General features: G+C 40.8%; 1 protein-coding gene across 2 annotated transcripts in view; it reads right to left on the reverse strand.

The window, feature by feature from the left end:
• PLD5 (phospholipase D family member 5) overlaps positions 1-27,295 on the reverse strand; it is a 170,174-nt gene that overhangs the window by 20,690 nt on the left and 122,189 nt on the right. For both annotated transcript variants that reach the window (XM_026041086.1, XM_026041087.1), the window contains exon 5: positions 17,425-17,552. In XM_026041086.1, coding sequence (XP_025896871.1) covers positions 17,425-17,552 — 128 coding nt within the window. The remainder of the gene's footprint in view (positions 1-17,424; positions 17,553-27,295) is intronic.

A 27,295-nucleotide genomic window follows, 5' to 3' on the forward strand; every position in this document is an offset into this window, starting at 1 on the left:
ATCCTTGGAAAGTACATTTGATAGATTGCAGTATGTGCTTCTTGCAGAATAAAAGTCCCAAGGAAGTTACAACTTAGTACATTTTTATTACCTAGTAGTAAAAAGCTGCTGCAATAAGGAAGAGCAAATATTCTAAGAGTTGATAGCTATTTTTCTGTCCCGTTTCCTTTCCTGCTAACCCACAGGTCAAGAAGAATGATAGTCTCCTTATTTACAGTTCACCTTAGATTCAGTAGATTGTTTTTATAGCACCCTGATCGTAAGGAAACGGCTCTGAACGAAAGATAAAGCATTTAATTTCTGCTGAAAGATGCCAGAGACGCAACGCAAGCTAGACAGACATGCAGATGTGGGGTTTGCTGTGAAATGACATGTTTTGAAAAGCACCTTGTGGGATAGAGGTTGCCATCTAATCTTCAAAACAGAAGCACAGCAATCTCCAGTGTCCTTACTATATTAGAAAATAATGCCATCACCTGACTATTTTTCAAGTATCTGCTCTAATAATGTGGAAAACTCTGCAAAAAACAGATGTTTTTGTATAAATATTTTAAACCATGGACTGCTCTGTACTGATGTTCACGCAGAACCTAGCAGAGCATTACAAGTACAAGCACGGGTTTGGTTACTGCTCTTAATGGTGCTCACTAATACAGCAAGCGTGATGCATCGATGCTGTCAGAGCAAGCCAGAAGGCAGAACTGAATCAGTTAAAAATTCCTTCCTCTATACTCATCAGCATAATTAATATCACTTGGTATAATCACAGGCTAATTTATCATTTACAAATGACTTTTCAGTTTACAGTTTCATCACCCCCTCAAAGCAAGCACAAGTGTTACTTCAATTTTCTCTTCAGGGGAAAAGCAAACTTGGAACCGCAAGGAGCCATTTCCCAGGATCACGTTTGATTTATTTCTTGTTTTACTGTAGGAAACCTAATTACTGTGAATTCTAATTTGATTCCGTTTTTCCTTTCAAACACAGTCTCTGTTCCTTATATCAAAGGAAAGAACTGCTTGCAGAGACAAGGAATGTGTAACGTGCAAGGCTGGCCTCCATTTCCCTGGGAGCAAGCCCCATCACACTTCCAGCGCCAGTGTCACTTAATGACATTAAACAATTCACTGTATCAGTAAAAAGGCAAATGAAATGACAAAGTGATCTGAAGGAGACGTCAGGCTCTGGAAGACCTGCAATCTCCTTTGCCACAGGCAGGCACAAACATCCCTCTGCCTGCTCCATCTGCCTCTCCTGCCTTGGAGCCCGGCCCATGGGGGTGCCTGGCCTCTCCTCCTCATCTGGCGCCCACAGCACGAGCTCTTAGCGCTGGGTTTCCTCCCTCTAAATAGAGCTGCAAGGGGCAGCTTCCACACGTCTCCTGCCGTACAAATCCAGAGACAAACATGCAACGGGCTGGCTTCAGAGTATGTATGAACCCTTGTTCTCAAAGTGCCCATTTTGTTTGAAGCTTTTGCAATTTGGGGCCTTTGTGGAAATGTAACAGCGCATAGTTAAATAGCTGGATGCATAATTTAAAACCTTACCAACACACAGAGTGGTTTTTCCTCTATAAAAGTGGTCACGGATTGATGCCAGAGTGGCAGTTTCCCGGCGCTRCAGACTCAGTCTGGAGCAGTCACGTTGCTCTAGCTGCTCCCCCTTGCCAGGCCATCTGATCTAAGACTTCTTAGAAACCTTTGCTCCTCTCCTGAGGTAAGCAGACAGCCAAAGGCTCTGATTAATTGTTGATTGAACCTCAATTAAATAAAGTGTGCACGGCCTCATGGTAGGCTAAGTACAACCAACTTAGATACAGTAATTTAACAATAGATGACACAGGCAGCCCCAAGACAATGACTAACCTACACAAAATCTGTTTAAGATATCCATAACTGCTCTTCATTTCTATTATTTTCAGTAGCCTCCTTAATAATCTGAAGGGTTTCTGGCTGTTTCTACCTGGAAGCAAACTCTCCTGTAAAGACGTAGTCCTGGCATAACTTTCTCAAAAGAGAATTTTGAATCAGTTCAGGTGTTGCTTGTTCCCTGTTCCTGTTAAAATGCTATGTTACGCGTGGAGCATGCAACTTTATGTGGGTCATCCAGCAAACCTCTGTGCATGTACTGGAGTAGCTGAGGTGTCAGCTAGTCACTCACTAGCTGTTACCCCATGAACAAATTGCAGGAATGCATGTTATGGCTGACTAATCATGGAAAATAGGAGAATTATTCCATTTATTGCATAAGGTGGTGACCTCAGTGTTTCTCTGTATCRCAGCAAATACTATTCCTGTGCATGGAAAAGTTGTTTTCAGTTTCTAAATAACATCATGGAATAGCCCTTGTGCAAGAAACGCAAGAACTGCATGCGAAAGATGCCAGAGATCTAGTATGCTAACAAAAGTCTATATAGTAGTGTCTATTATAGCAGTGTCTACTTACATATCTCTTACACAAATTAACTTTGAAAAGAATGAAGAGAAAGAAATATATAAAACAAGGGTGACAACTTTAAGACTTAGTGCCATTTCCATMTGCAATTCTGGGTAATAACGACCTTTCCTTTACAGGAAAAGCAAAGAAATACCTGTAAAGATGCCTGAAATGTCACTCCAATTCAGCGTTAACATTCACTTCTAGTCTTAAAAATGGAAGATAAATTTTATCGCTTACTTAGTTCCCATTTAAACTGAGCTTAAATTTTTCAGTACATTTCYGTAACAAATAAAATGCATATCTTGAAACTGTAGATAAATATATGCTCATGGAGCTTATAAGTGGTATATGCATGTTCTATATTTACAGAAGTACATAAAAAATAATTTGCTACATAACCATACAATTTTATCATACCATTAAATTCAAATAAATTGCCTAATAAATCAGTACACTGATTGCAAAAATGGGACTGTCCAGTAGAGTTCTCATTACTTCTGAAACTTTCTGAAGAAACATGCCACATCTCCATTTGTATGTGCTGCCCATCTTTCTTAAGTAATGATTAAAAAAAAAAAAAATGCCCTGGTCAGTTTTTTATGCAAACATCAATGACTTCATTGYTTCGGCGACTGCCATTTACTTAGAAAAGTTCGGAAAGGCAACTGCATGATGACTTCCAAATTAGGCCTTGATGCTTATGAAGATAACATCAAAATCTGAAAATGCTTTGAGATGCCATTAATTCTGTACACTGATACGAAAGGAACATTTTGTTGGGATCTATTTTGTTCTGCTTGATGACTTACGTATATAGACAGATGAGATTTTATACTGAACTGCAGACCTATTATTCTTTTCACAGAATGATTGAAATGATTGTCCTTCCTTGCCCTGACTCATGGAGATTTATGGCATTTTATTTCTGCCTGATTTACTACATCTTTTGCAGAGGAAAATACCAAATCCAGTTTTCCCTGGGAAATTTTCACTGTTAGAGTGGGAGGTAACAGAGTTACTGCATTTGGGAGCCTTGTTGGAACTGAGGCAGTTTTGAATGCAGATTTCTATCTAGAAGGTATCTKCAATGCCAAAGTGCATGTGTGGGAGGAACCACTGGAGGCATCATACTGGGAATACATTTTCATGATTATTTTAATGTGGTTATTTTAATTGTTTAGTTGAACAAGATTCATCTGATGAGGTACTCTAATAACTAGATCCCTCAGAGGGGAATCTGCCTCCGTTCATTAGCATCTCTAACCAAGAGTAGTTGCTAGCTAGTTCTTGTGGGAGATGATAGCATAGACTGAGGTGCATTAGCTCCTCCGCAGAGATCCAGCCAGGTTTTAAACCAGCAAGTTCTCTTTCCAGGCAACATAAATCACATTCYTGGGAAAGCAGTGGATATACTGCCTTTCTTACCCTCTTTTAAGGTCACTTGTTCCTCACAACTATCACCAGCTGTTGAGCTGGATGCTGCCACCACTCGACAAGGGTGCATGGACTACACATCGGAGTAAATGAAGGACTATCATAACGGCTGCAGTGGCCCACGGGGCTCCTAAGGCCTCTGACTCCACAGGCCTGCCTGCCCCTCACCGCTGAGCGCCCCAGGTCCAGGGAGCTGCAGGGCATAGCCATGAGCACCGGCGGCTGCCGCCGCCGGCTCCCGCGGGACTCCTGCGGAGCAGTCAGCACGGAGCTGCAGGGCCCGCACCCCTCCCATCAGCTCTTAGCATTTCAGGGCTTCTTAATTAACACGYGGCAAAGGAAGCTGCAGCACTGATGCTCCAAAGTGTGTTTGGATAGAGGACTTTGACATTTGGATCTGAGTGCTCTGCTCTGCTTGTTGCAGATGCACCTTGCAGAGTCTTGCCTGGAAATTCTCACTGCTGTGACTGATGCCACTGCCTTTTTTCTTTTCCTTTTTTTTTTCTTTCTTTTTTTCTATTTTTTTTTCTTAAAGGGTCCAGAATAATGCCAAATGCACATTTATGCTGCAGTTTCTGGGAGATTCCCCAAAACAGTTTATGCTTATTTCAGTAGCTTGTCTCTTAGGCTACTAATCCTTATTTCTAGAGCATAGATTCCTAAAATACTTCTTATATTTCTGCCAGGGATGTCTGGTAACTGTACTGCCTGCCTGTTTGCTTCAAAACACCAGCCTTTAAAGCTTTCCCTAGTTTTGCACAGATATCTCTGGATGATTTTGTATTTTCTGTGCTACGTGCACAATGTGTGTTCTGCCACTTAATTCCTGCATGTCTCCAGTTCCCTAAACATGCCAAGAACCATCCAAAGMTCAGGTCTGATCATCTTGACACATGGATATTACTTATCAAGTATCTAGGGGACCACTTTCATGGGAGAACAGAACCAGAGACACTTTCTCTGCAACATCCTTAACGACAGTTAATTATCTGCAGGATATGGACAAGTATTAAAAGCAAGCAAATGATTATGAGGTTATTTTTCCTGAGGAAAGAATGTTTTCCTTTTCCACCAGACTGTGGAGATCCAACTACATTAATATCTCATGCTATTTTGGAAAGGAATGAGCTTACATGTTCAAACTGGATATTCCAACATTTTACTCTGCAGGTTCATTATTTATTGATTTACACAATTTATTATTGATTGTTCCAAAGGAAGGCAAACCTATTCTAAACCTGTTCTACAAAACTCTCACAACACATGAAAAAGAAAATAGCCAGAGAAGAAAATAGGCATCTAATCTCAGAGGTCAGAGATGGAGCAGTGAGCATACTCCTACAGTCAAAAGAAATCAGATAAAAATATGCAGCAAGATATGTTTTGTCCTCCCTTACACTCAATACAAAGACATAATGTGAGAATGACACTGGCAGCAGCATAAGAGAGAGAGGGCTGTGATAAATGGGAATACCTAATGTCTTGCAAGTGAGAATGGGCTCTGCATCTAGAGAAATTAGGAAAGCTGGGGAGGCACAAAAAGTCTTTTTGGCACCAAAAGCAAGGATATACAATATACATACCTATATTGTCTTCACTCATTTCATCACAAAACCAGAAATCCCACAGGAGCAAGGAAGGACAGAGAACACTGCCCAGCAGAAGCAGAGATGCATGCAAAAGCAAAGCAAGTGCAGCAGCCAGGCTACCCTGTTCTTCCCTGGCTTTAATCATCCCTCTGCCCACTAGCAATGCTGGTAAGAGGCAAAACATCACAGGGGCTCCACTGAGATTCTTTTGTAAATACTGATTTCAAGAATACTAAGCTTAATAGGCAGTGCTGACTTTGTCCTGATTTACTGGATATAATTCAGGATACAGCAGGACCTATCTCAGTTAGAAGAATAAAACATCAGACTTCCAAAAATATATCCCCCCCTACGGCATGATAAATAGTTACTGTCACATTTCCAAGAGTAACATCTATCCTCCCACCCACTGCCCCCTGCCAAGAGAGCAAMGAAAAAGAAAAGCCTACTGTTTTGGAGAAGGGTAAGAGTTAGGTAGTCCTGAAAATAACCCTGCAGAAATCAATGAGATTAGCAGCACGAGCGTTTTCAGCATTGCATCATATTGCTAATAGCATATCACAACTTCTTAGAAGTGAGTATTCATTCTCTGTAATACATAAGTGATATTGTTTAACACAGAAATATGAATTTAAATACACCACAAAGGCATTTTGTTGTGGCCTTTGGTAGTTTCTGTGTAAGTGCTAGCATTTACCTTTGTGACCTCTTTTGAGCCTTGCTGTACAACCAAGCCAAAAAAGCTTCCTTTCCAGTTACAGGACACTTCAGATCGTGCTCAGTTTACTAACAGTGATATGTTCCAGGGCAGCAAGAAAATTAAGGAAATTATTGCTTAAGGTGGTTAGGACTGGCAGCATTCTAAAATGTATGTTAAGACATATAATTGATRTTTTTACTAGAAAAACATTATATCAAAAGGAAACTCTCAGGATAACTTTCACTTGAGTGAAAAGAAATCTAATTCTCTAAGTGTCAAATAGCCTTATCTCAAAAGGGCCAGATGCACCATTTCATAACACTGAGAGGCTCATTTAGATAAAAAGCTCAAAACTTTTCACTCCGTGCAGTTCTGTAAAGATAGGATGTGACTGTCATTAACAGAAATTGCAAATGTCCAGATCCTGTCTCAGTGATCAACTTGGAGGGGTGGCACGACTACAGCAAGTTTTAGAAGGCTGGAAACAAACAGGATCTTCATGATGTATTTGAGCTGTAGAGCAGCTCAGTGTTTACATCACATTATTTTTATAGGAGGATGATTTAGATCACACAACTAAATAACACTTTTTTTCAAGATATAGATTAAGGAAAGGGTTTGTTCACAGCGGTTGGAAGACAGGGAGGACAAAAAGAAAACAATGGATCATGTTTGCTCCAGGCAGCACTTCAGAGCTTCCTGATTTTAGTGAGAGCTTTGATTCAGATCTGTATTCTCAGAAATGGTGCAAGAGAAAAAGGAATAAAATGAGTGGTTTTGCTAACCAAGCACTGCCCTACACTCTGACAGAAATACTCCTCCACACGCTGCTTCTCAATATTTCAGACAGGACTTTTTAGTAAAGGGCTAGGCACCCTTTTAGATGCAGCTCAATACGTGGAGACACCATGCTCATCTCCCATTTTTTATCACCTTGAAGAGAGCAGGAAGAAAAAGAGGTTATGTTTTATCAGTGTCTACTTGTCACTGGTACACTGAGACAGGAGGAGGACAGGGAGGTCGAGAACTGCTGCTTTAGTCTACTTTTTGTGATGTTACAAAGCAGGAGAGTCTGGACAACTAAATTAAAAGCCCCAGGATCTCTCAATCCAATTCCCGACCTGTCTCCAGTGCTATCAGTGCAGCCAAGCAGCAACACTCAGTAATCCTGAGCCCATATGCCACAAGCTCTAGTACAGATGAATCTAAAAAATCACTAAGAAAACATTTCATACTGAACATAATCAAATTTTAATTCATATTAAAACAAAATATTGTTTAACTTTTTTTAAAAGCATGCACAAAAAGTACCTATCTTTTGAATGGGCAGATTTTTTGCTGCAGTAACTGAAATGTTGCTTCACAAAACTGAGAATTCAAAGCATAATCTAGTGTAATTTTACTCTAAGTATTCAGTAGATGATTTATGTTTATCTTAAAAATGCACAATTTATCTACTGTATCTACAGATGCTTAATATTTTCAGAATTAACAGAAACTCATAGCTATATAACATCTCACAGCTCATTTCACTGTAGATTCATCAATTTAATTAACAGAATAAGCAAATGACTGCCTTCTTATTCTTTAAATTTAAATGTAATTGATAATTCCTAATAGTTAWAACTCGTATATACTGTAAGAATCAATCCTAAAGAGAATGTTAAGAAAATTTTATAAAAGTGGTGCTTTTATAAAATACTTCTACAGTATTTTAGTTCTCATATATATGTATTTCAACATCTCAGGTATATCAAGTAAAAAACGAACTCCCAAGATAAAACATGTCATTGGTTCCTACCTGATATTGTTGGGGCAGTTTATCAAATTTTCTAATTACCTTAATTTATGCAGATATAATCAGCAGCCCCTACACAGAGATGAATTGAAGATGGAGAAGAAATTGCCTGATAATGAAGTATTACTGTTTAGCAACCCTGTCAGGTATCTACTCATCACAGGAGACATTTTAAAAGGCGCCCCAAGGTGCTGCTGAGAGGTAGCGAGAACAAAACATCGATCCTAAGCAACAGAGATGATTGGATTAACTTTTGTTATTCAAAGCACTGCCTGACCTCAATTCATGGGAGAAGCAAGGTCAAAGAACTCTACACATAAGACCAAACCTAATCTACTGAGAATTAATACCTCTTCATAAATGTACGGGTAAATACAACGGGCCTTACTTTTTCAGTCCTCCTTCTGGTAGGAGGCAACCCTAAGGCAAAGCTGAGCAGGTAACCCAGACTCGTACACATTTTCCTGCACTTACGTTTCACTTGCATAAGACTCGGGTAGAGGTAGCTGAGTCCCCATCCTCTGCCCCCAGCTGYTGCCACCACGGCCATGGGAGTCACCATCGCCCGAGGTTTGAACCCAGCTGCTGATCTGGATTCGCCCCCTGCCCCTGGACCTGTCAGTGCACTCACAAATGCRGCTGAGTGAGATACAAGGAAGGTAATTAAGAAATGATTCATTAGGAAGCTAGGCTAGATTGCAGGGCACTGAGCATCGAATGTTTACAGGACACCAATTTTTTTTTTTTCTTTTTTAATACCTCCTTCCTCTCTATGATCCTCCTCAATGATCCCTCTCCCTAAACATTCCTAGAAAGGTTTCACAGTCCCACAAGACCCAAACCCTCCCATTCATCTGTATCTTTTCTCTCTCTACTTATTCTCCCCCTTTGCACAGAAAAACTCCTTGATCAGATAACTGCAATGAGGCCAACTCTCTCACCGTCTCCCTGTCAGCATTCACATTTTTCACTTCTTTTCACCCATGACAAAAGAGCATTTAACGTGAGCCTGATTTCACTTCCAGCGAAGACAATCAGATTAATTTTACTTGTTTCAATCATTTTCCATAACAGAATTTTCTTTTGGCTGGATATTTATTGCACATAAATGTATTTTGCTGAAATGGTTCAACTAATACATCACAGTTGTTTGTCCCACAGATGCAGTTATTCATCTGTGTGAATAATAAAACTTTTCCAAAAAGATTGTTAGCATGAGGTGTTCCAGGAGTGCATTTTAAGCTGATAAAAGGTTTGGTTTGTACCTTAGTAAAATTAATATGCAAAGTACATTTTTAGGTTTTACTGAAACTCTTTGGAGGAAACATAGAAGAAAATAAACACACAGCACACTTTTGTTACATTGTGTTGTGCATTAACATTAAGGATAGTAWCAATTCTTATACAAGCAATTTCTTTAATTTAGTATTTTATCAGGCTTCCTAGTCAAGGAATTGGGAAACTGGTAAGAACGGACCTCGGCACTTTGTTAACCTAAACATGTGCTTAAGCAAGTTGCCCAACAGATTACGGCTCAGCTTGCTCAATGGTTACAGGACTGTTTGCTCAGAGATGGTGATGGGTGAGAACCTGTGTTGGGAAAAATACTTCAATGGTTTAATGTGTTATATGCATGAGCCTTCCTGAATGTGTGTCAGGAAAGCGGAAGAGGGAAGTTGTTAAGCTGATTACATAGATCACCTACATGAAATAAAAGGTTTAAAATGTGATTTATAGTCCTATTTTCATYCTTCACCTCTTCTAATCCCCCCCAAAATCACACTTTGAAGCCAAGGAAGATTGTCACATCACAAAGAATGACAGACTGTCTTTCTAGAAGTCTTTCATTGAGATGGTACATCTGAAAATATATTAAGAAGATCTTACCGAAGATCTTACAACAAGGAATTCAAATGGAATTTTAAATTCGGAAAATTTAGCTCATTTTAGCTCAAGTGTGATGTTTCCACTGATCATTACTAGAGACATCACACTTGCTAAAAATATGAGCTAAAATAGCTATAAGAAAAGCAGCAAGACCTTGGAAGACTCATAGTACTTTATAATTTTTTTCACTGTCTTATCAGTTTACAAAACAATAGAAAAAAACCTGTATCAATAGAAAGATTATTTTTGTGCTATATTTATACAAAGAATGCTTCATGAATTACCTAAGAAAGAGGTAGAAACCCTGGCTGTTCTGGTGCTAAGAGGGTGATGACAAAAGAAAGATGCATGGAAAGGTATTATTGCAAAAGGAGATCAGAAAATTTTTAAGGAAACCATCTTTATTAGTGTAACAGTTTATATACCTATTCCAAAAAAAATGATTCAAAACAGTAAAATTAAACAAACAAAACTCTGCAAAAAAGAAGAAAACTGGAAGAAAACACATCACTCATTCAAAACATTGTAGAAGTCATACTTGCAGTCAAACAGGTTAAGAGGAATAAGAAATACACTGAAGAGGTATATAGGGAAAATGATCATAGGAGCTCATTGATAACGCTCTAGTGCAGCAAGCTGCTAGGCACAACTTTCTAGTTAAGCACATTCATAACTGCTGCTGCCTGAAGTAGAGGAGAGAGGGAGAAAACAGCAGTGGTAAAGGTTTTAACAAGCTCTGAAAATATGTGTGAAACTAGAAAGTACCCAATAAAAAAAAACCCCAAAACCTCTTAAAATCTGTACACTGCTGGATCAAAATCATCACTCAACACTAAGGGATTAAAGATGGGAGATGTCCTTCTGCCACTGGTGGCACCAGTGGTTTCTGACTGCAGGGAATGGGTGACCAAACTACCCATGTCCTGAGGAGAGCGTCCCCCAGTGACCAGGTAGCCACCTCAGCCTCAGCTGTCTCTGCCCACTCTCTTCCTTGGATTCCTGGTTCCCAGGCCAKCTCCCGCCTCCAGACAGCTATTTTGCCTCAGGATGCACTTCTTGTTCTCCCATCTCAGTCCTCCTGGTCTGATGCCCAGTCTTTTTACCTAAACCTTACCTAATTTTTTTTTTCTGCCCCAGCTCCCTGTTTCTTGTGCCTAGCTGCCTGACAAGACCCAGTTTTGCTCTTCTGGCACATCACAGTTTCTCCCCTCCCAAGCAATACTGCAACTTTCACACCGCCTATATCTTCTCCAGCCTCTCGCTTTAACAAGTCTACCCTGTAGTTCATCCCACCTCACTTCCTTATCCAGCTTGTCTAAGTTCTCCCATTATTCTATCTCAGCCTCACCGCCATCACCCCCACCACGTCCTACAGGCTCCTGYCCTCCTCACTCATTAGCTCTTGGCCTTTCTGCTCCCATCTGTGGCTCCCAGCTTCAAGTCAGGAGATGAGTCTCTGACCATTCACCTCCATCCCTCCTTAGTCTGCTCCCATTGCAGTCTCAGCAGTCCCATGCTTGGCCCTCTCACAGGGATGTCTCACAGCACAAGACAGGCCCTCCAGTTTACAGAATTACAGAGCGGCCGAGGCTGAAAGGGACCTCTAGAAATCATCRAGATCAACCCTCCTGCTCAAGCGGGGTCACCTAGAGCACCTGACACAGGGTGGCATCCAGGCAGGTTTTGAAGACCTCCAGAGAAGGAGACTCCACCACCTCCCCATGCAGCCTGTTCCTGGGCTCTGTCACCCTCACAGTCAAGAAGTTTTTCCTCAAATTCAGACAGAATTTCCTGTGCTTCAGTTTGCACCCACTGCCTCTTGTCCTGTYGCTGGCCACCACTGAAAATGGTCTGGCCTCATCCTCTTGGCACCCTCCCTTAGGTTATTCTCCAACCTGTTGCTAAATTATAAGATTTGCCTGCTGAGCATGCACGAAGTGTGATTTCTCAATGGTATATGTTTGACATATATTGATAATAAGATAATAACAGGTGGAAAAAAACAAAACAAACAAAAAACTTATACCTGACACAAAGTTTAGACACATTGGAAAAAACTATCAAAATATTTTACTGTGGATAAAAGAAAAAGGATATGCTTTGTTAACTCCATTTTTCAGAAACACTAAACAGTATCTTTCGTTCACCTGCAGGGTTTCATTTCAGACCAAAGCAGGTAACTGGCATAGACCATTTTAGGCAAAATGATGAGAGTTTTGGAAAGTCTCCCAACAGCTTGAGATAAATTTTGCAATGGGAAGTGCTGAACAAACAGACTATGCCACCAGCCTCATGCATAATTTTGAAGCTGAGATTCTAACTAGTACTAAAACTTTGATGATGAAAGGATATAGGTAACTTTAAAGGTTACTCCCTGAGTAATACATGCAGCATACAAAAATCTCTCTTCTTGATGCAAAATATCTACTTTTCCTTTTAAAGGAAATACCAGTATCACTTCTTGTCAGGGATGACAAGTCAAGAAAATGGCAACACAACTCAGTAAACCTCATATGAGATTGACTTCTGGCATCTAGCTTACTAATGCACATAAGAATTCTCCTTAGAGACTGTAAAAACARATTTGATACTCTGGTATATGTAATGTCCTGTTACTGTTTTCAGTGAAGCTATAAGCAGTTAGATATTATTTCAGCTTTAGACACAGGCTCCCAACAGAAGAATGATGCTAACATTATTTTTCCTATTTTTCTGCAGAAGGACAAAATAGCAATTAAATACAGTTAAATGGCAAGCTTGTATAACTCTCCTATTCTATGCTCAGCTGCTATATGTTAAATACCCTGAGCTTTGCTGTCACACATGAGCGTTTCTGCATCTTTAGGTTCTAGCAGGTAAGTGATGAGAAGGGTAAGGGCTTTGAGTTTAYAGCCCAAGGTGGCATTTGGCAGCACACGGGGACTTCTTGTCCAACCTTGCAAAGCTTGGAACTGTTGGGGTTTTCTTTGATTTATTTTTAACTGAGGTAGCGAAATCTAAAGGAGTCCGGCCCCAGTGCCAGCTCTGGCACAGATTGCCTGTGCAACCTTTAGCTAGTACTTTTATTTGAATATAAACCCGCCTTGAGATGAGCCTCAAGGCTCATCTAGAGACTTCCAGGCTAGGGGAAAACAGATTTGCTAGGGAAAATGGAGATGTGGGGATTTTATGTCGTATCTTGCAACCCTCCTGACACAGATTTTTTTTTTTTTTTTAATGCATGTGTAACTCCTGTTAGAGGTGTTAGAGGTAAAACGCACAAAGAGCTACAACAGTTTTCCCTTGCTACAATTCCATGTTTTTAAACCTGCAGTAAAAACCAGTTTCTTCCATGTTAAAGGCACAATAATTTATTAGTGTTTGAGTTGTGCAGGAAAGTGTGATAAAAGAGTATATAATTAATTAGGCAAGGGCACAAATGGTTGGAAAAAAATAGTTTCTCAAGCAGTACTTTTACCTGGAGAAAAAAACATATAATATGCATGTTATGATGTGATCATAACAAGTATCATTTTAAGAAGGGTAGCTGCCGAAAGTACCCCAAAATTACACAAAATCTTTTGCACACATACACACCATATTTAGTCCCATTAGTGTTTACCCTACACCSTTCTGGGAAGAAATATATCCTTGTAAGTTAAGTTTATAAATAATTACAAAAAAAATCTCTATTTTTATTCTCACTTGATTTGTACACCTGAAAAGTAAAACCTGAACAAACCATCAGCACACATTAAATCTGCAGCCCACCATGCTCCAGTTCTGTGTACACAGTACTTTTTTCCATAAAGATTTCCCTTAGAACAAACCTTCCACTAGTTAAAACCCAGTTACAAAATAAGATATATTCTGCTGCTATTATTTATCAACACCACCATCCATAATGGGATTATCACCCATATAGTTTCTATATGTGAAAGATGTTGGGGGCTCATCTCGGTTTCAACTGCAGCAGGATGAACATGGAGCAGTGGCACTTGGCTCTAGAGAGCAGCTCCAGCCTGCTGCCTCCTACGAGGACAGATGCATTTATATGAGTCAGGAAAGGAAAGCTAATGCAGCAGCTAACTCTATTTGTGCAGCTTCAAAAGGAAACTTTGGGAATACTGTGGAGACCCACTGTGCTTCTAGTGCAACTGCTGTCACAGTTAAGCAGCTGTTCCTATATGAACTGTGCCTGAAGGCATGCAAAGGCTCAATACAGAAGAAGCTCTAAACATATGCAGAAAACAGAGGGGGAGGCATGAAAAAAAGATATGGCAACAGTGCACAGTTAGAATCATAGAATCATAGAATGCCGAAGGTTGGAAGGGACCTCAGAGGTCATCGAGTCCAACCCCCCTGCTCACGCAGGGTCACCTAGAGCACGTGGCACAGGGCTGCATCCAAGCGGCTTTTAAAGATCTCCAAAGAAGGAGACTCCACAACCTCCCTGGGCAACCTGTTCCAGTGCTTTGTCACCCGCACAGTGAAGAAATGCTTCCTTAAGTTCCTGTGGAACTTCCGATGCTTCAGTTTGAAGCCACGTCCTCTAGTCCTATCACTGTCCACCACYGAAAAGAGGCCGCCCCCCTCCTCCTCACTGCCTCCCTTGAGGTATTTATACACGCTGATCAGGTCCCCCCTCAGCCTCCTCTTCTCCAGGCTGAACAGACCCAGCTCTCTCAGCCTTTGCTCATATGGCAGATGTTCCAGGCCTCTGACCATCCTGGTAGCCCTGCGTTGGACTCTCTCCAGCAGCTCCACATCCCTCTTGTCCTGGGGAGCCCAGAACTGGACGCAGTACTCCAGATGTGGCCTCACCAGGGCTGAGTAGAGGGGGATGANCCTTGAGGTATTTATACACGCTGATCAGGTCCCCCCTCAGCCTCCTCTTCTCCAGGCTGAACAGACCCAGCTCTCTCAGCCTTTGCTCATATGGCAGATGTTCCAGGCCTCTGACCATCCTGGTAGCCCTGCGYTGGACTCTCTCCAGCAGCTCCACATCCCTCTTGTCCTGGGGAGCCCAGAACTGGACGCAGTACTCCAGATGTGGCCTCACCAGGGCTGAGTAGAAGGGGATGATCACTTCCCTCGACCTGCTATGTTATGATGTTAAGCTTTCCATTGCATTTAAGTTCAGATGTGAGACTGGATGAACTCAAGCAATTAGCTTTGCAGCAGGACGTGCAGACAGCTCTTAGGGCACTGACAGCTCCAGGGTCACCAGCATGTCCTGAACATTGTGGCTGAGCAAGAAGGCCCCTACTGTGCCTGGCAGGCTGCACACAGGGCACTGCTAGGATTGTGTTAAAGTGCGTTACCCTCTGCTTTGCTGCCAGGATCCACCCAACCTGATCTGATTGGCTCGACGATTCAGTAACCGCAGTCTGTTACTACAAAGATGTAGTCTTAAAAGATGTAGTCTTTAAAGCACCGTATGTGACTGATGGCAGTATGGTCACCTCCGAGTTTCTCGCCCTGCAGGTAACAGCAGCATGTAGCTGGGGAGCAGGGGCCATGTCCACGGGGACCTTCCCGCAGGAGCCCTTCCCTTCTCCCGCCGTGAGAGCCCATGCTTCCTCAGCGAGCACTTGGCTCCCTGGGAGTTTTAAGATTAGGTCTTCTGTGCCTGCCAGAGCATTTAGCCCTGAGGACAGTACTCGGGGCAAGAGGATGGAGCTCTGTGCGTAATTTGCCTCTCGTGTGAAAAGGAAAGTTCAAGAGATTATTATTTTAAGACAGCGTATGAGAGCGTTTTGACAGCTGCCCTGATTTACTAACCCGAACTTCTGGAGTAAGGGAATTGGATACTCAAATCTGATGTCAAAAGGAGCCAAGTACCTAATTTTTTTCAGGCTCTTCTCAAATCCCAAAGTACATTTCTCAACTAATTGAGAGCATATTCTCTTTAATTGAAACTCATGGGACACATTTCTTTTTATTCTGTGCAAATACTCTTCTGGACTTCATCTTCCCATTAGGCACTAAAATTTACTGCTATAAGACAGTAAGATGGAAAAATCTCCAAATATGCCCAGAAAACAACACAAGAAAAACAAGTAAGATTAACAATAATGAACTGTTTATGAAGCCATGACCTGCAAACAACTGCCATAGAACAAGGCTTAATATAGGTATGCCATATGAAGCAAGAATTACTTTAATATGAAAAGACTAATGCTGTAAAGAATTGCAGCATTTCTGTGAGAGAGGTCACAAGTAAAAATATTAAAATATTTTCAACTAATCTGTGTAGCAGATATCCTTCTTTCTCACAGTTGCTGTCATCATCATTGCTCAAAGTTCATGTTAAAACAGGCTTTAAAACTAAAATATAGTATTAACTATTTGCAAGATAAATACATTTGTGAGGAGCTCTCTTTTGTTTATGACAGAGAAACATTGCTCAGCTCATGAGGCACAGACAACATACATGATTTTAATCTTCTAAACAGTTCAAAAATTCAAGTAATATGTGCTCATTCTGATTAAAAATATGGCATCCTTTTGGCTAAGACTTTCCCTCTGGTTCACAAACATCCTGTTTTTCACTAGTGTTCCAAATTCACAAACATCCTGTTTTTCACTAGTGTTCCAAATTCCTATGTAAACACTCAAATTACAGCTGCCATAAAAAGCTATCTTTCAATTAAATTAGTACACATAGTAATAGTAAAGATGAATGGACTTTACCTTCTTCTTTAGTAAAGTGGTTAATTTTATTCCTATCTTCAACCCCTTAGCTCAAAATAACCATTAAAAATTTCAGCACAACATACATATTCTTCATTACAGAAATCACTGGAAATCATGAAAACTAATCACATATTTCTGAGACTCTATCCAYGTGTCAAAAGCATATTTTTCACTGCAACTAATAACTACTTTCTTTTCCACTCTGTTGTGCATTAAAATCATCAAGAGTTCTGTGCCTACAAACCTCTCCCTGAAGCTTAGCAAAACCAGTTTGCCYCATGGTATTCTTGGTAAGACCCAATCTCCATTGGGAAATCAATTCAAATGTTGCTTCTCTCAATTTAAATGGCAGATTAGAGCGGGGAACAGAACTAGGTCACTCTCACTATACCAAAGAACTTCCATAGTGGTGGGGTTTCCCAGCAGCTTCACTCACTATCATTCTCTCTAGTAAGTAAGAACTTGCAGGCTTCAACTGTCAAAACCATCAGCAAAATCAAAAGCAGTTTTTATCTAGCTGAAGTTCTGCAGGACTAGCTAAATACAACTCTATGATTTCTAGCACAACTTGATTTGCTTATATCTCATCAACAGACTGAAACACACATACAGTATATAAATATATATATATAAATATAAATATATAACATTTAATCCAAAACGTTACTGTTGAGGATAGGAGAGGATACGTATTCCTAAGAAAAGAAGCAACACCTGCATAACACAAGCTTTCTTTTTTGTCAAAACAGAACAGCAATCAAAACCATGACAGTCCTCCTACCAGCAAGCTATCAGAAATGTGTGGGCTTCAAGACATTACTTTTTTTCCCTCTCTCTACCCTCTTTCTCTCTAGGACTGTTTTTTTTTTTTTTTTTTTTTTTTTTTTTCATTAAATTACCTGTCCCAACGATCTCCAGTCTAGGCTGGCACTTCCAATGTACACATGCTGTTTATCAACAATCCAGAAAGATGACTGAAGGCGGCCTTCATTATATGCTGACATGTTCATGTACAAGACTTCAGCACCTGGAGATTTAAGGACACAGCAATAAGTAACATAGTTTAAAGTAGCAGAAATTGCACACCTGAAAATGAAGTAGTCACATTTTAGGGKTTTAGCTAAAAAAAATAATGAATGGCATCAATTAGACATACCATCAYGATTTAAGATTAACAATAAACAGTGTTACTGTCACACTATTTAAGATTCTACTTAACATATGTTCCAGAAGAACATGACCAAGGAACACTCCCATGAGTTATACTGTTTACTTATTTTTCTCACATTTTAGAACCACATAATTGTCATTTTTTTCCTCAGTATTGTATGTCCTCAAAACAGTATAAAGTTCTATTCTGTGACTCATATCTACTGTGTATTATAATAACAAGCTTAAAAATACCATCTCAATTCCATCCCCTAGCCAAAAAGCAGCCTCTACTCATTTGCACTGTGGGATGGTTCAAACGTGCAGTATACAGGGGTCAAGAGCTGAATTAAGCAGTGAGGAAGTAAAACAAGGCTTGAAGTACAAAGTAACTTCACCTAATCCTGCTTTTCTGTGGCATTTAAAACTATCGATTTGAATTGCACCCTTTAGTGAGGATTATAGGCCTCCGAAAGCAAAGCTGCAAGGGCATGTTGGCTCCACCACGTAAGAATGAATCAGGTCTCATCAGTATGCTCGCACTGCTGAATCCAGAATATGTTTAATATTAGATGAGTTCATGGGATTTCTCACATCATTATTGTTCCTTCAGTGCTCCAATGTTTGCAAGATTAGGTGATTAATCTGAAGTAATCATTGCTGAAGGCAATTTAAAACACCCCAGCTGCCTTCTCATCATGTCGGAAGCTGGAAGGAGAGAAGTGACAGCCAACAGCAGACCCGAGGGCAGCAACAGCGCCAGGCAGCTGCCATTAAATATTCATGTGGTTTCCAGCACTGCAAATTCCAGCAAAGGTGGGATATAAGTTATGGCTTTAAGACTGTTCCAGGATATTGAGGGATCTAAAATACTTTCCTTTTTATATATGTTCACCTTTTAAGAAACATTCAGGTCACATTTTGAAGTTATAATTACCAGTGGTAAAAATTTCCCTTTTATAATGAGAACTGCAATTCTCATGTGGATGAACGAACCTAGAAGTTGAGGCACCAAGAAAAAGTCAGATAAGGTGACACTTTTCATGAAACATCAAACATGCAACACAGGATTTTGAGCAGRTTATATAATTTAGTGTATGGTCTGTAGAATTGTATTTTGTGCAATCCGCTTGCCTATCCGTTTTTTTCAGACCTCACCCTTCCACATTTATCTGTGCCTAGAAACAGATATTTCCAAAATATTTCTCCTTTAAATGTGTTGCTAATGACTCCCAATCCATGCATTAGTGATGGGAATTGCACTCTTTAAGGAGATGAACATGGGTGAATGGAAAAAGAAACTGGAAAAGACTGTAGGAGGTACAAAATGATATAAATTGCTCTGTGATGAACAAACAAAACATAAAGCAACTCTTTCCATCACCTAAGAAAAGCAATTCTGTAAGGTGCTAAACTTAATGAACATTAACATAATAATAATTAACATAAACATAATAACATGGTTATTTTTAAGCACAGCTTTCAAATAATCAGTTTTAACATAGCAGTTTGCTCTGATGTTTTCTTCACATGCTTCCATTTGCCAATTAAACACTGGMATGAGTTTAACATCTGCAACACAAATTAGCACCAAAGAGGTTATAATTAAAGTTTTGAAATTTTTGTATTGGAAAGCCAAAAAAAAAGTCTGAAGTAACACTGAACTCCCTTTTTCTAACTGAAAGAGTTACAACAGGAGAATACATTGCCAACAATATTTACATTAAAAATATTTATTAAAAATATTATACATTTTAGAAAAACTGACCCGAAATTGTAGGTGCAAGAGCCTAGAATTTGAGGGCAGTTTACCTATGAGCAYGGACAGTGGAATGGAACTATTACTCTATCTATACTTTCCTTATCAAAAAAAAAAGGCAACGCAGGAAATACTGCCTACCATTCAAATCAAAACCAGGAACGGGAAACATGCATTAGTGTTGATAATTGCCTCTGTTCTAGGAGTCTTGCGATATTGTGTTAAAACAGGCTTATCAGGCTTTCAACACAATCCATCATCCCTAGCGTGGTACAGGTCTCATGAGAAAATTAAATCAGACTGATCAATATGTGAAGCCATAAGAGAACTCTTTATCATGCTTCAGTCTCAATTACACAAAGCTCTGGGTCATCAGAGTTCAATCAGACAGCACAATTTGTGGGTTTGATTGCTAATATAGGTGCCAGACTCTTAAAAAACAGATCCAACAATTTTGGTTCACTGAATATTAAACTCCTGGGTGAGAGCCCAGGGAAAAATAGAGCTCTCTCTTAAAACTCAAGTGGATTTGCCTATCCCATAAAATTCTGCGCTGTAAAGGTTGGCACAGCTTGCCCTTTTCCTGCAGCACAGAGAACACTGACGGGATCAAAGTGTGGTTTAAATGACAGAGATACGTCTGAGTACTTCTTCTTCCAGATGGAGAGGTTTTGAACTCTGCAAAAGGGAGATGACTGATGCAGTCTGGTGATGCCTGAGGAGCCCCTGCCCTTGAGAACCTGGACCTGCTCTGTACAGAGGCAGCAGCCCCTTGCAGATGCCACACTGGATGCCACTCACAGTGGAACAAGAAGGCAGAAGAGTATGGCAAAAAGAAAAAAGACTGACTTCTGAGCTATTTCCCAAGGAGATTCGCTATGCCAGAGCAGACGAATGGCATGACCAAGTGCCAGGCACCATGCCCTGCCACGCAACATGCTGTCTGCCTCACAGTCTGCTCCTGCAAGAATGCTGGGAAGGCCACCAAGCCTGCTTGACTTTAAGGACAGGAGCTTAAGGCTACCATCTTTTTCACATACATGAGCTGAAACACTGTAAGCATTTAACAAGAGACGTTATTCAAAAGCTCACTCTGCATAATCTCTATTCTGCAAAATTTTGTATTGTCCAGAAATACATCCTGGTGCAATTGTGCTGCAGCACATGTAATCTATGGATTTCACTACCACTTGGCCAAGGTCCCCAAGCAGCTACATAAGCTGAGAGACAGCCCAACCAGTAGGCCATGGACAGGGTCCCTGCRCTAGATCTACTGAATGGGCTGCAGAAGAGCACCAGGATACTGTGGATTTGATACCCACAGCAGTCTAGGATAATACCCTGTTGTCCAGCTTTGGAGGATCCCTGAGCCAAATCATCTCCCTGATAGACACAGCAAATGCTTTTGTAAAGAAAATCCAGAAAGAGCAACTGTTGAGGCTGCTATTATCACAGCTGCCTTGAAAGCAAACATACAAAGTCTGCCTGCAACAGTTTTCAATAGCACCAGTTACAGGCTAAGCTCACTCTGGAGTTAGCAAACATAACGCCCAAGAAACAGAAGCTGCGTTAGCTTGTACCAGGGCTAAAATTGGCCTTCTGTCTTCACAACTTTCTGCTACAGAGTTTTTCAAACCAGAGAGAAAGAAATTGGGTAAGGTAGAGGGACCTAAGGGCTGTGAGGAGAGCAGGGGCTATCTGGCAAGTCCCTGCTACAGCGGCTGGTGATTTGTAACAGGCAGAACAATGATAAGCAAAGGATCTACAGCGCTGACCTCGTTATCCCTGATGGGCAGAAACTGCCTTACAGCAGAACTGGAGATATGGGAGCTGACGGCACAAGCTGGGGCTGGAGGTCACAAGCCCATGAGAAAGGGCTGTAGAGGCAGGAATGGCAGCACTGCCGAGGCACAGGAGATGGATGGGGGCTTTTCAGTGCCTCTTATGGCAGTTTGAAACCACCAAATGCTCCTACACCATATCCCATTCACTATGCATCCTTCAGATGGTGTTTCCCACTTGTGGCCGCCAACAAACTGACCACAGTTGTAGCAATTGCTCTCCTTTGCCCACTCCATTCTTGAGGCCCCTTCACTCTCATCACCACATGCCTACCCCTTTGCTCACTGCATGCTTGCTTTCTTCCTCCTAAATCTGCGTATTCCCAAGCAAATACTCTAAGTAATCTGACCTTTAAAACGGAATCTGAGAATTTGAGCCACAGCCTATTTTTTAACGCTACTGCTGACAGACATTTGGCACTCATCTGATTTTCATCTGTTCATGTTGGCGCGTGGCCTCAAGCCAGAGTCAAGAGCAGACTTAGCCAGTGCACCCCATGGACCCAGCGCTCACAAAGGAGGCCCTCGTGAGCACGACGAGTGCGTCAGCACCCAGCGGGGCACCCTGCACCGCCTCCCTCGGGGGCTCCCATGGGCAGCACGTCCCGCACTTGCCATTGCCCCAGAGAGCAGCTGCTCTCTTCCTGCTGAACAGGCTTCTCAGAGCACTATGGATGCAGTTAATCGTTGTGGGCTAGCTTAGAAAGACCCACGACAGGGTTCCTTCATTACCCTGCCCTGAGATGCGCAACTCATCTTTTAAAATACAACCTGTTCACTAAGAAACATGGATGTGTGTTTAAATATGTACAAACATGTGTCTATAYATATGTTCTCCCCAATTAGTTTTCAGAGTAAACATCTTCTCCACATTTTTGCTATAGATGCATATATTTTTTGTTTGTCTTCAACTGCAAGCCTTATGAAGACTTTTTTTATTTCGTAGTGACAAAAATCCAGAGTTACCCATATCCTGCTCGCAAGTGGCAGATTATCTTTCTCATACTGGACAGACACAAGTGACCCAAGTAGAGGATCATATCTCTGGGAATTTTTATGCTTTTTTTTTTTTTTCCCCCCACCCCCTTAACTGCTTGTGAAACGTCTGGAGCTGTTCCAGGAGCTCCATTAGTGTGACCTGTCAGCACTCAGATGAGGACAAGTAGAAAAGCRGAGGAACGCGCAACTTGACAATACAAAGTTATTTTTACTACAGCTCTGAATGATTAAAAAGCAAACTTTAAACTAGACTATTTACTATTTCTGTGCTCTTTATGGAATATTGGACTTGAAAWGCAATTTCGAAGTCTGCCGGGCCCCAGAAGGATTAATCATCCCAACTTATTTGAAAGAGAGCACACTCAAGGACTTTTAGGGAAATGTCTGCTGGTAATACCTTAAATACATGTCAGCCGTTTTGTTCCCATTCCCCTCCTCACACACATCCCTCTCCTTTATAAAAACTGCCAGGACCAAAGCTTGCCACTCCTCAATTTGTCATTTCAGACCCATAAATAATATAAAAAAAAACAGAGGACAATAAAAATCTTGCTACTTTTTCCTCAGCAGCTCCATATGCTGCTAAATGCCATGCAAAAAACAATACAAGACAAAACTCCCCAACCCCAGTTAATCAAAGCAATCATCTTCTATTAGCAAGCCCAAGCAGTCCTCTGAAAGCCTTCCCAATGCAATCCACATTCAGAGCACCTTGATTTAATGTGGCAACCTTAAACTACAGTATTCAAATGACCTGTATTACAAAAGTCTCCTGAACTTGCATGAGAGTCCCCATCATTCCCAATGTACAACTGGTCATGAACAACACGTGCATGTATTATTGTAAAATGACACTGGACTTTCCAATCTTAGTGCTGATTGCAGGAAAATGAGATTGCTTCTGACGAAGATACTTTCATTAAAAAAAATACTGCTGTATTTTAAGTCACCAAGGTCACATATACCAAGATATTTTTGAGGAAATCGGAAGCATTAGGCAGAGACCTCAGACTGTAGCTCCGCAGGCCACATAGTTCATTTCTGAGGGCTCCCTGCTCTATGTGCTGTCACCATTCGCCTCTCTTGCCATGTCAAGAGTCTCCTGGAGGAGTTGCTGAGCATRCAGAGCATTTCAAAACCAAAATCCGTGGTCAAAAATGAAGTAGCAATGAACAACACCTGGCATGGTCACTCAAACATTTCTTTTAACAGTCACAGTGGCATGTGTAGATCTCATTTTCMGCAGCCCAACTACTTCCCTCCATCCTCTCCCCAGCCATGCCCCAGCAGCTTCTGGGGCAACAAACTGGATCAAAAAATGGGATCTAGGTTAAAAATAAGTAAAAATAAAATGGTTGTTTCCAATGCATACCCCATTCACCACATGGTGGTAAACAGTTTTTCTCTGACACAGCTGAAGGCATGGAGCAGAGCTAGGAAGGGGAGGATGATGGGTGACTGGGCACAGGAAGGTGCAGGAGTTGCTTTTGCCAGTGCTTAAAGAGCATCCACATAATCATGGCCTCAGTCACTCTGAAAAATCATGGTTCCGAGAAGTTTGGGCTGGAAAAATCCCATACTACTCTGCCTTTTATCCTGCACAACCATTTGCTCTGTACTAACAAAGCACATCAGGCAGTAGCCACATTTGCTTGGGTGACATTTCCTATGTGTTTGCATGGGGGMTTGCAGCAACACAAAAGATCTAGCAAAAGCTGTCAGAGGACCCTCATGTGTGCAGAGTTTGTTCATTATATGCAGAAAGGCAGATTCCTGAGAACAAAGGAAAGGTCAGAATTAATTCCTTTCAATTGCTTGTTTAACTTCAATGACATCTTTTTAATAGCTTAGGAGGTAGSTAGTTCCCAAGGTAACATTTCTTTAAATACACACTTAGAGGGCCTTCCAAGATTTCAGATGTCCGCCTTTGTTGTCCTAGTCCAAACCACCAAAATACCAATTTCTCAGTCTAAGTATCCTGCTGAATGCAGAGTCTAGCGTCAGAGTGCTATGGCTTTCACCCAGAGGAATACATTTTGCATTGGCTAGTTTACCCTTTTGATTTATTCAACAGAAAAACTGACACCTAACCAACACACTTACCCCTCAGCTCACTGGAGAGAKAAGAGAGAGGCCTGACTACTTCTCTTTGTAACACCAGCCCATGCAACAGACCACAATTTCTGASCCACTGAATGAAACACCAGCAGTTTGGGCCTTACAGCAGGGCTGGCACATCGTGGCAAGCAGGGCAGCATGGAGCTGGGAGTACCCACAGAGCTAGATACAGCACAGGCACGCTCTACTCCGGCTTTCCTACAGGCACTCAAGCTACATAGTCACACACRAATGTGTTTCACCAACCTATTCACAGATTTATGACTGCAACCAAGGAGGAACCATTAGAAGAGGGCGCCCCGGTCATTTTACATATGGAAACTCAGTTTCCAGAGAAAAAAACACCGCCTTCTCTTTTTCCATCCGCAAGGATGGAAAATCCTTCCACGAATCCCCTTACCAGTGAGGTCCCATAAGAACCAACACAAATCAGAAAGCTGTCATACTCACACAAAAAATAATAAAAGAAAAAAAAAAGTGTTTCAAAACAGAATTTGAAAGCTGATACCCTTTACTCCAATGTACTTCCCACTTATCTGATATCCCACAATGCACTTATCTTAAAATCTACATGTGCTTAACTTTTTGTGAGTTTCTTAATTCTTTTGTGAGTTTCTTAATTGTTATGAAAATCTTATATTTACATAGCTTCCCACAATGGGTTTATTTTATTCTTAATAAAGACACATTCACATCATCACTAACAGCATTGGCAGGCAGAGGAATTCAGCCTAATTTAAAAAGATGCAAACAGATTTCCTTGCTGTGTAATCATTTTACTGAAAGTAACAGGCATTTCATGTCAAAGTTTTTCACATTTTCCTGCTTGATACAGCAAACAGAAATCCTCATGTTTTGTACAGACATGTAACTTTCAGTCATTTTTACTTATTTGAAAGTTAAATTCTTTCATATAAACAGTAATAGCTTTTTTGGAATAATGTTTTGACAGCATGTCTGATCAGTACAGTTGTTTCCCCTTAGCAGAACCCAGTATTTCTCTAGAAAAATAATAAATTAAACATTTCCAGAGAATAAATGATTTGCAAATATGATGATTCTTAAAAGCCTGTAACAACTTTAATTTTCTACACCTTTTGTTGCCCTTCATTATTGGAGAGTAGGCTGCTCATTTACTACATGAGGCTATGCAAGTGACTGCTTTACAGATCGGGAGAACTAATTTTCTTAGTTGATTTAAGCAACAAAGCATATTACTGCTTCAAAGACAACCACTATACAGTCAGTAGAAGAATTACTGAAGTTGGACTGTGGTTTTCTTTCTTTCTTTCCCTAATTATAATTGCATAAGTTTCCACTATAAAAGAAAGCTGTTTTAAATACATTAAGAGAGATTAGTAAATTCATGCACTGTTCCCCCCCACACCTCCCAGACTCTCCTTTCTTTACTTAGATTAGCATTACGAAGAACTAGATTCGTTTGTGAACTTCCTAGATGAAAAGGTCCAGAATTCAGGGTCACTTTTTAATGTCAGCATATGAACAATCAGAATCACAGTCTTCTATGAACTAAGAAGGCTAACACCCTATAAGAGGAAAAAAAAAAAAAAAAAAGACTACTTCATCTCTCTTTTTAACTTATCAACATGATTCCATTTGGCTCTTTACGATATTATGAAACATCATTTGGATGTTTCAAAACTTTTAGTAAATGTGTTGATTAGAAATAGCAACACTTACACAATTGGCTCCCAAATTGGCCTTTTCTCTCCCTCTTCCTCTCTCTGTCTCTCTCTCTCTCTCTCTCTCTCTCTCTCATGTGCGCGCACACGTGTGTGTGTGTGTGTGTGTACACATATTTTACCTATTTTCTCTACATCTCTGGCATATGGCAGTTTCCTTCCCTTGAACCAGAAATCTCAGTGTTGGTACCACGAAGGCACACAGTGGAGATAGAAAGGGATGAGGACAACAGCCAATGCTGAGAGCTGACCCCTCTCAGCAGGAACTGCTGAGAAAGTGAGATAATGTGTAGCTCCAAGGGAGAAAGGGAAGGGTTAAAGGAAAAACTAGCAGGTGTGGGGACGCCTTGCACTAAAATACTACGAGAAACATGATATAAAAGAAACAAAGTAGCATAACTATATATATATATATATATTTTTTTTTTTTTCCCCCCTCAAGATTCAGAGCAACAATGCAGCCCCAAGCCATCTCTGTAGCCACCACGGCACACAAGGCTGTGGGTACCTGCCCAAGCTTCCCAGCTCCTGCTCTGCGAGTCTCAGATCAATGAAAGGGGCAGAGGTTGGTGCTACATTTTGTGGCCACATGCAGCTTTGGAGCTAGCAACGAGGTCTCAATAAAAGGGGGCTCTCATGTTCTGCTACAGATTCCTCCATACAGTTACCGCGCCACCTGACAACATTACTTAATCCAAAATTACCACTTTTTGTTTTTATGATACCTTCATAAAAAAAAAAAAAGTGTCTTTTCCACACTTTCAGAAACGGTTCTTCTGAGCAGCTCTATGTGATTATCTGCAGGCTAAAATACACAGGAGAGCTAGGTKGCTTGGCCTGGGCCATACAAAGAAAAAAGCAGCATCGCTCCAACTAAATCTGGGTCTGTCAGTGGCCCAGTTATTTCCTATTGCTTATTCTTATTACTTTTCTCTCAGCATCTTTCCCTGCCTCTTTCCTTTGATCCTGTTCTATTATCCTGACAGGCCAGCCTTTGATTCTTGAGTTTCTAATTTTTATTTCTTTCCTTTCATCTACCTTGCTACAAGCCCACGAAGAACCTGCCTTGCCTTTTCTCTTTAGGTGTTTTCTTAAATTACTTAGTTTTCTGTTTCTTTCTTTCATCTGATTAATTTCTCATAGATCTTCTATTTACTTAATTTCCTCCAGTGCTTCCTCCTACCATACTTCACTCTTCCTC

This window comes from Nothoprocta perdicaria, unplaced genomic scaffold (genome assembly GCF_003342845.1).
Source record: "Nothoprocta perdicaria isolate Ctin4 unplaced genomic scaffold, notPer1 scaffold_278, whole genome shotgun sequence".
Lineage (NCBI taxonomy): Eukaryota > Metazoa > Chordata > Aves > Tinamiformes > Tinamidae > Nothoprocta > Nothoprocta perdicaria.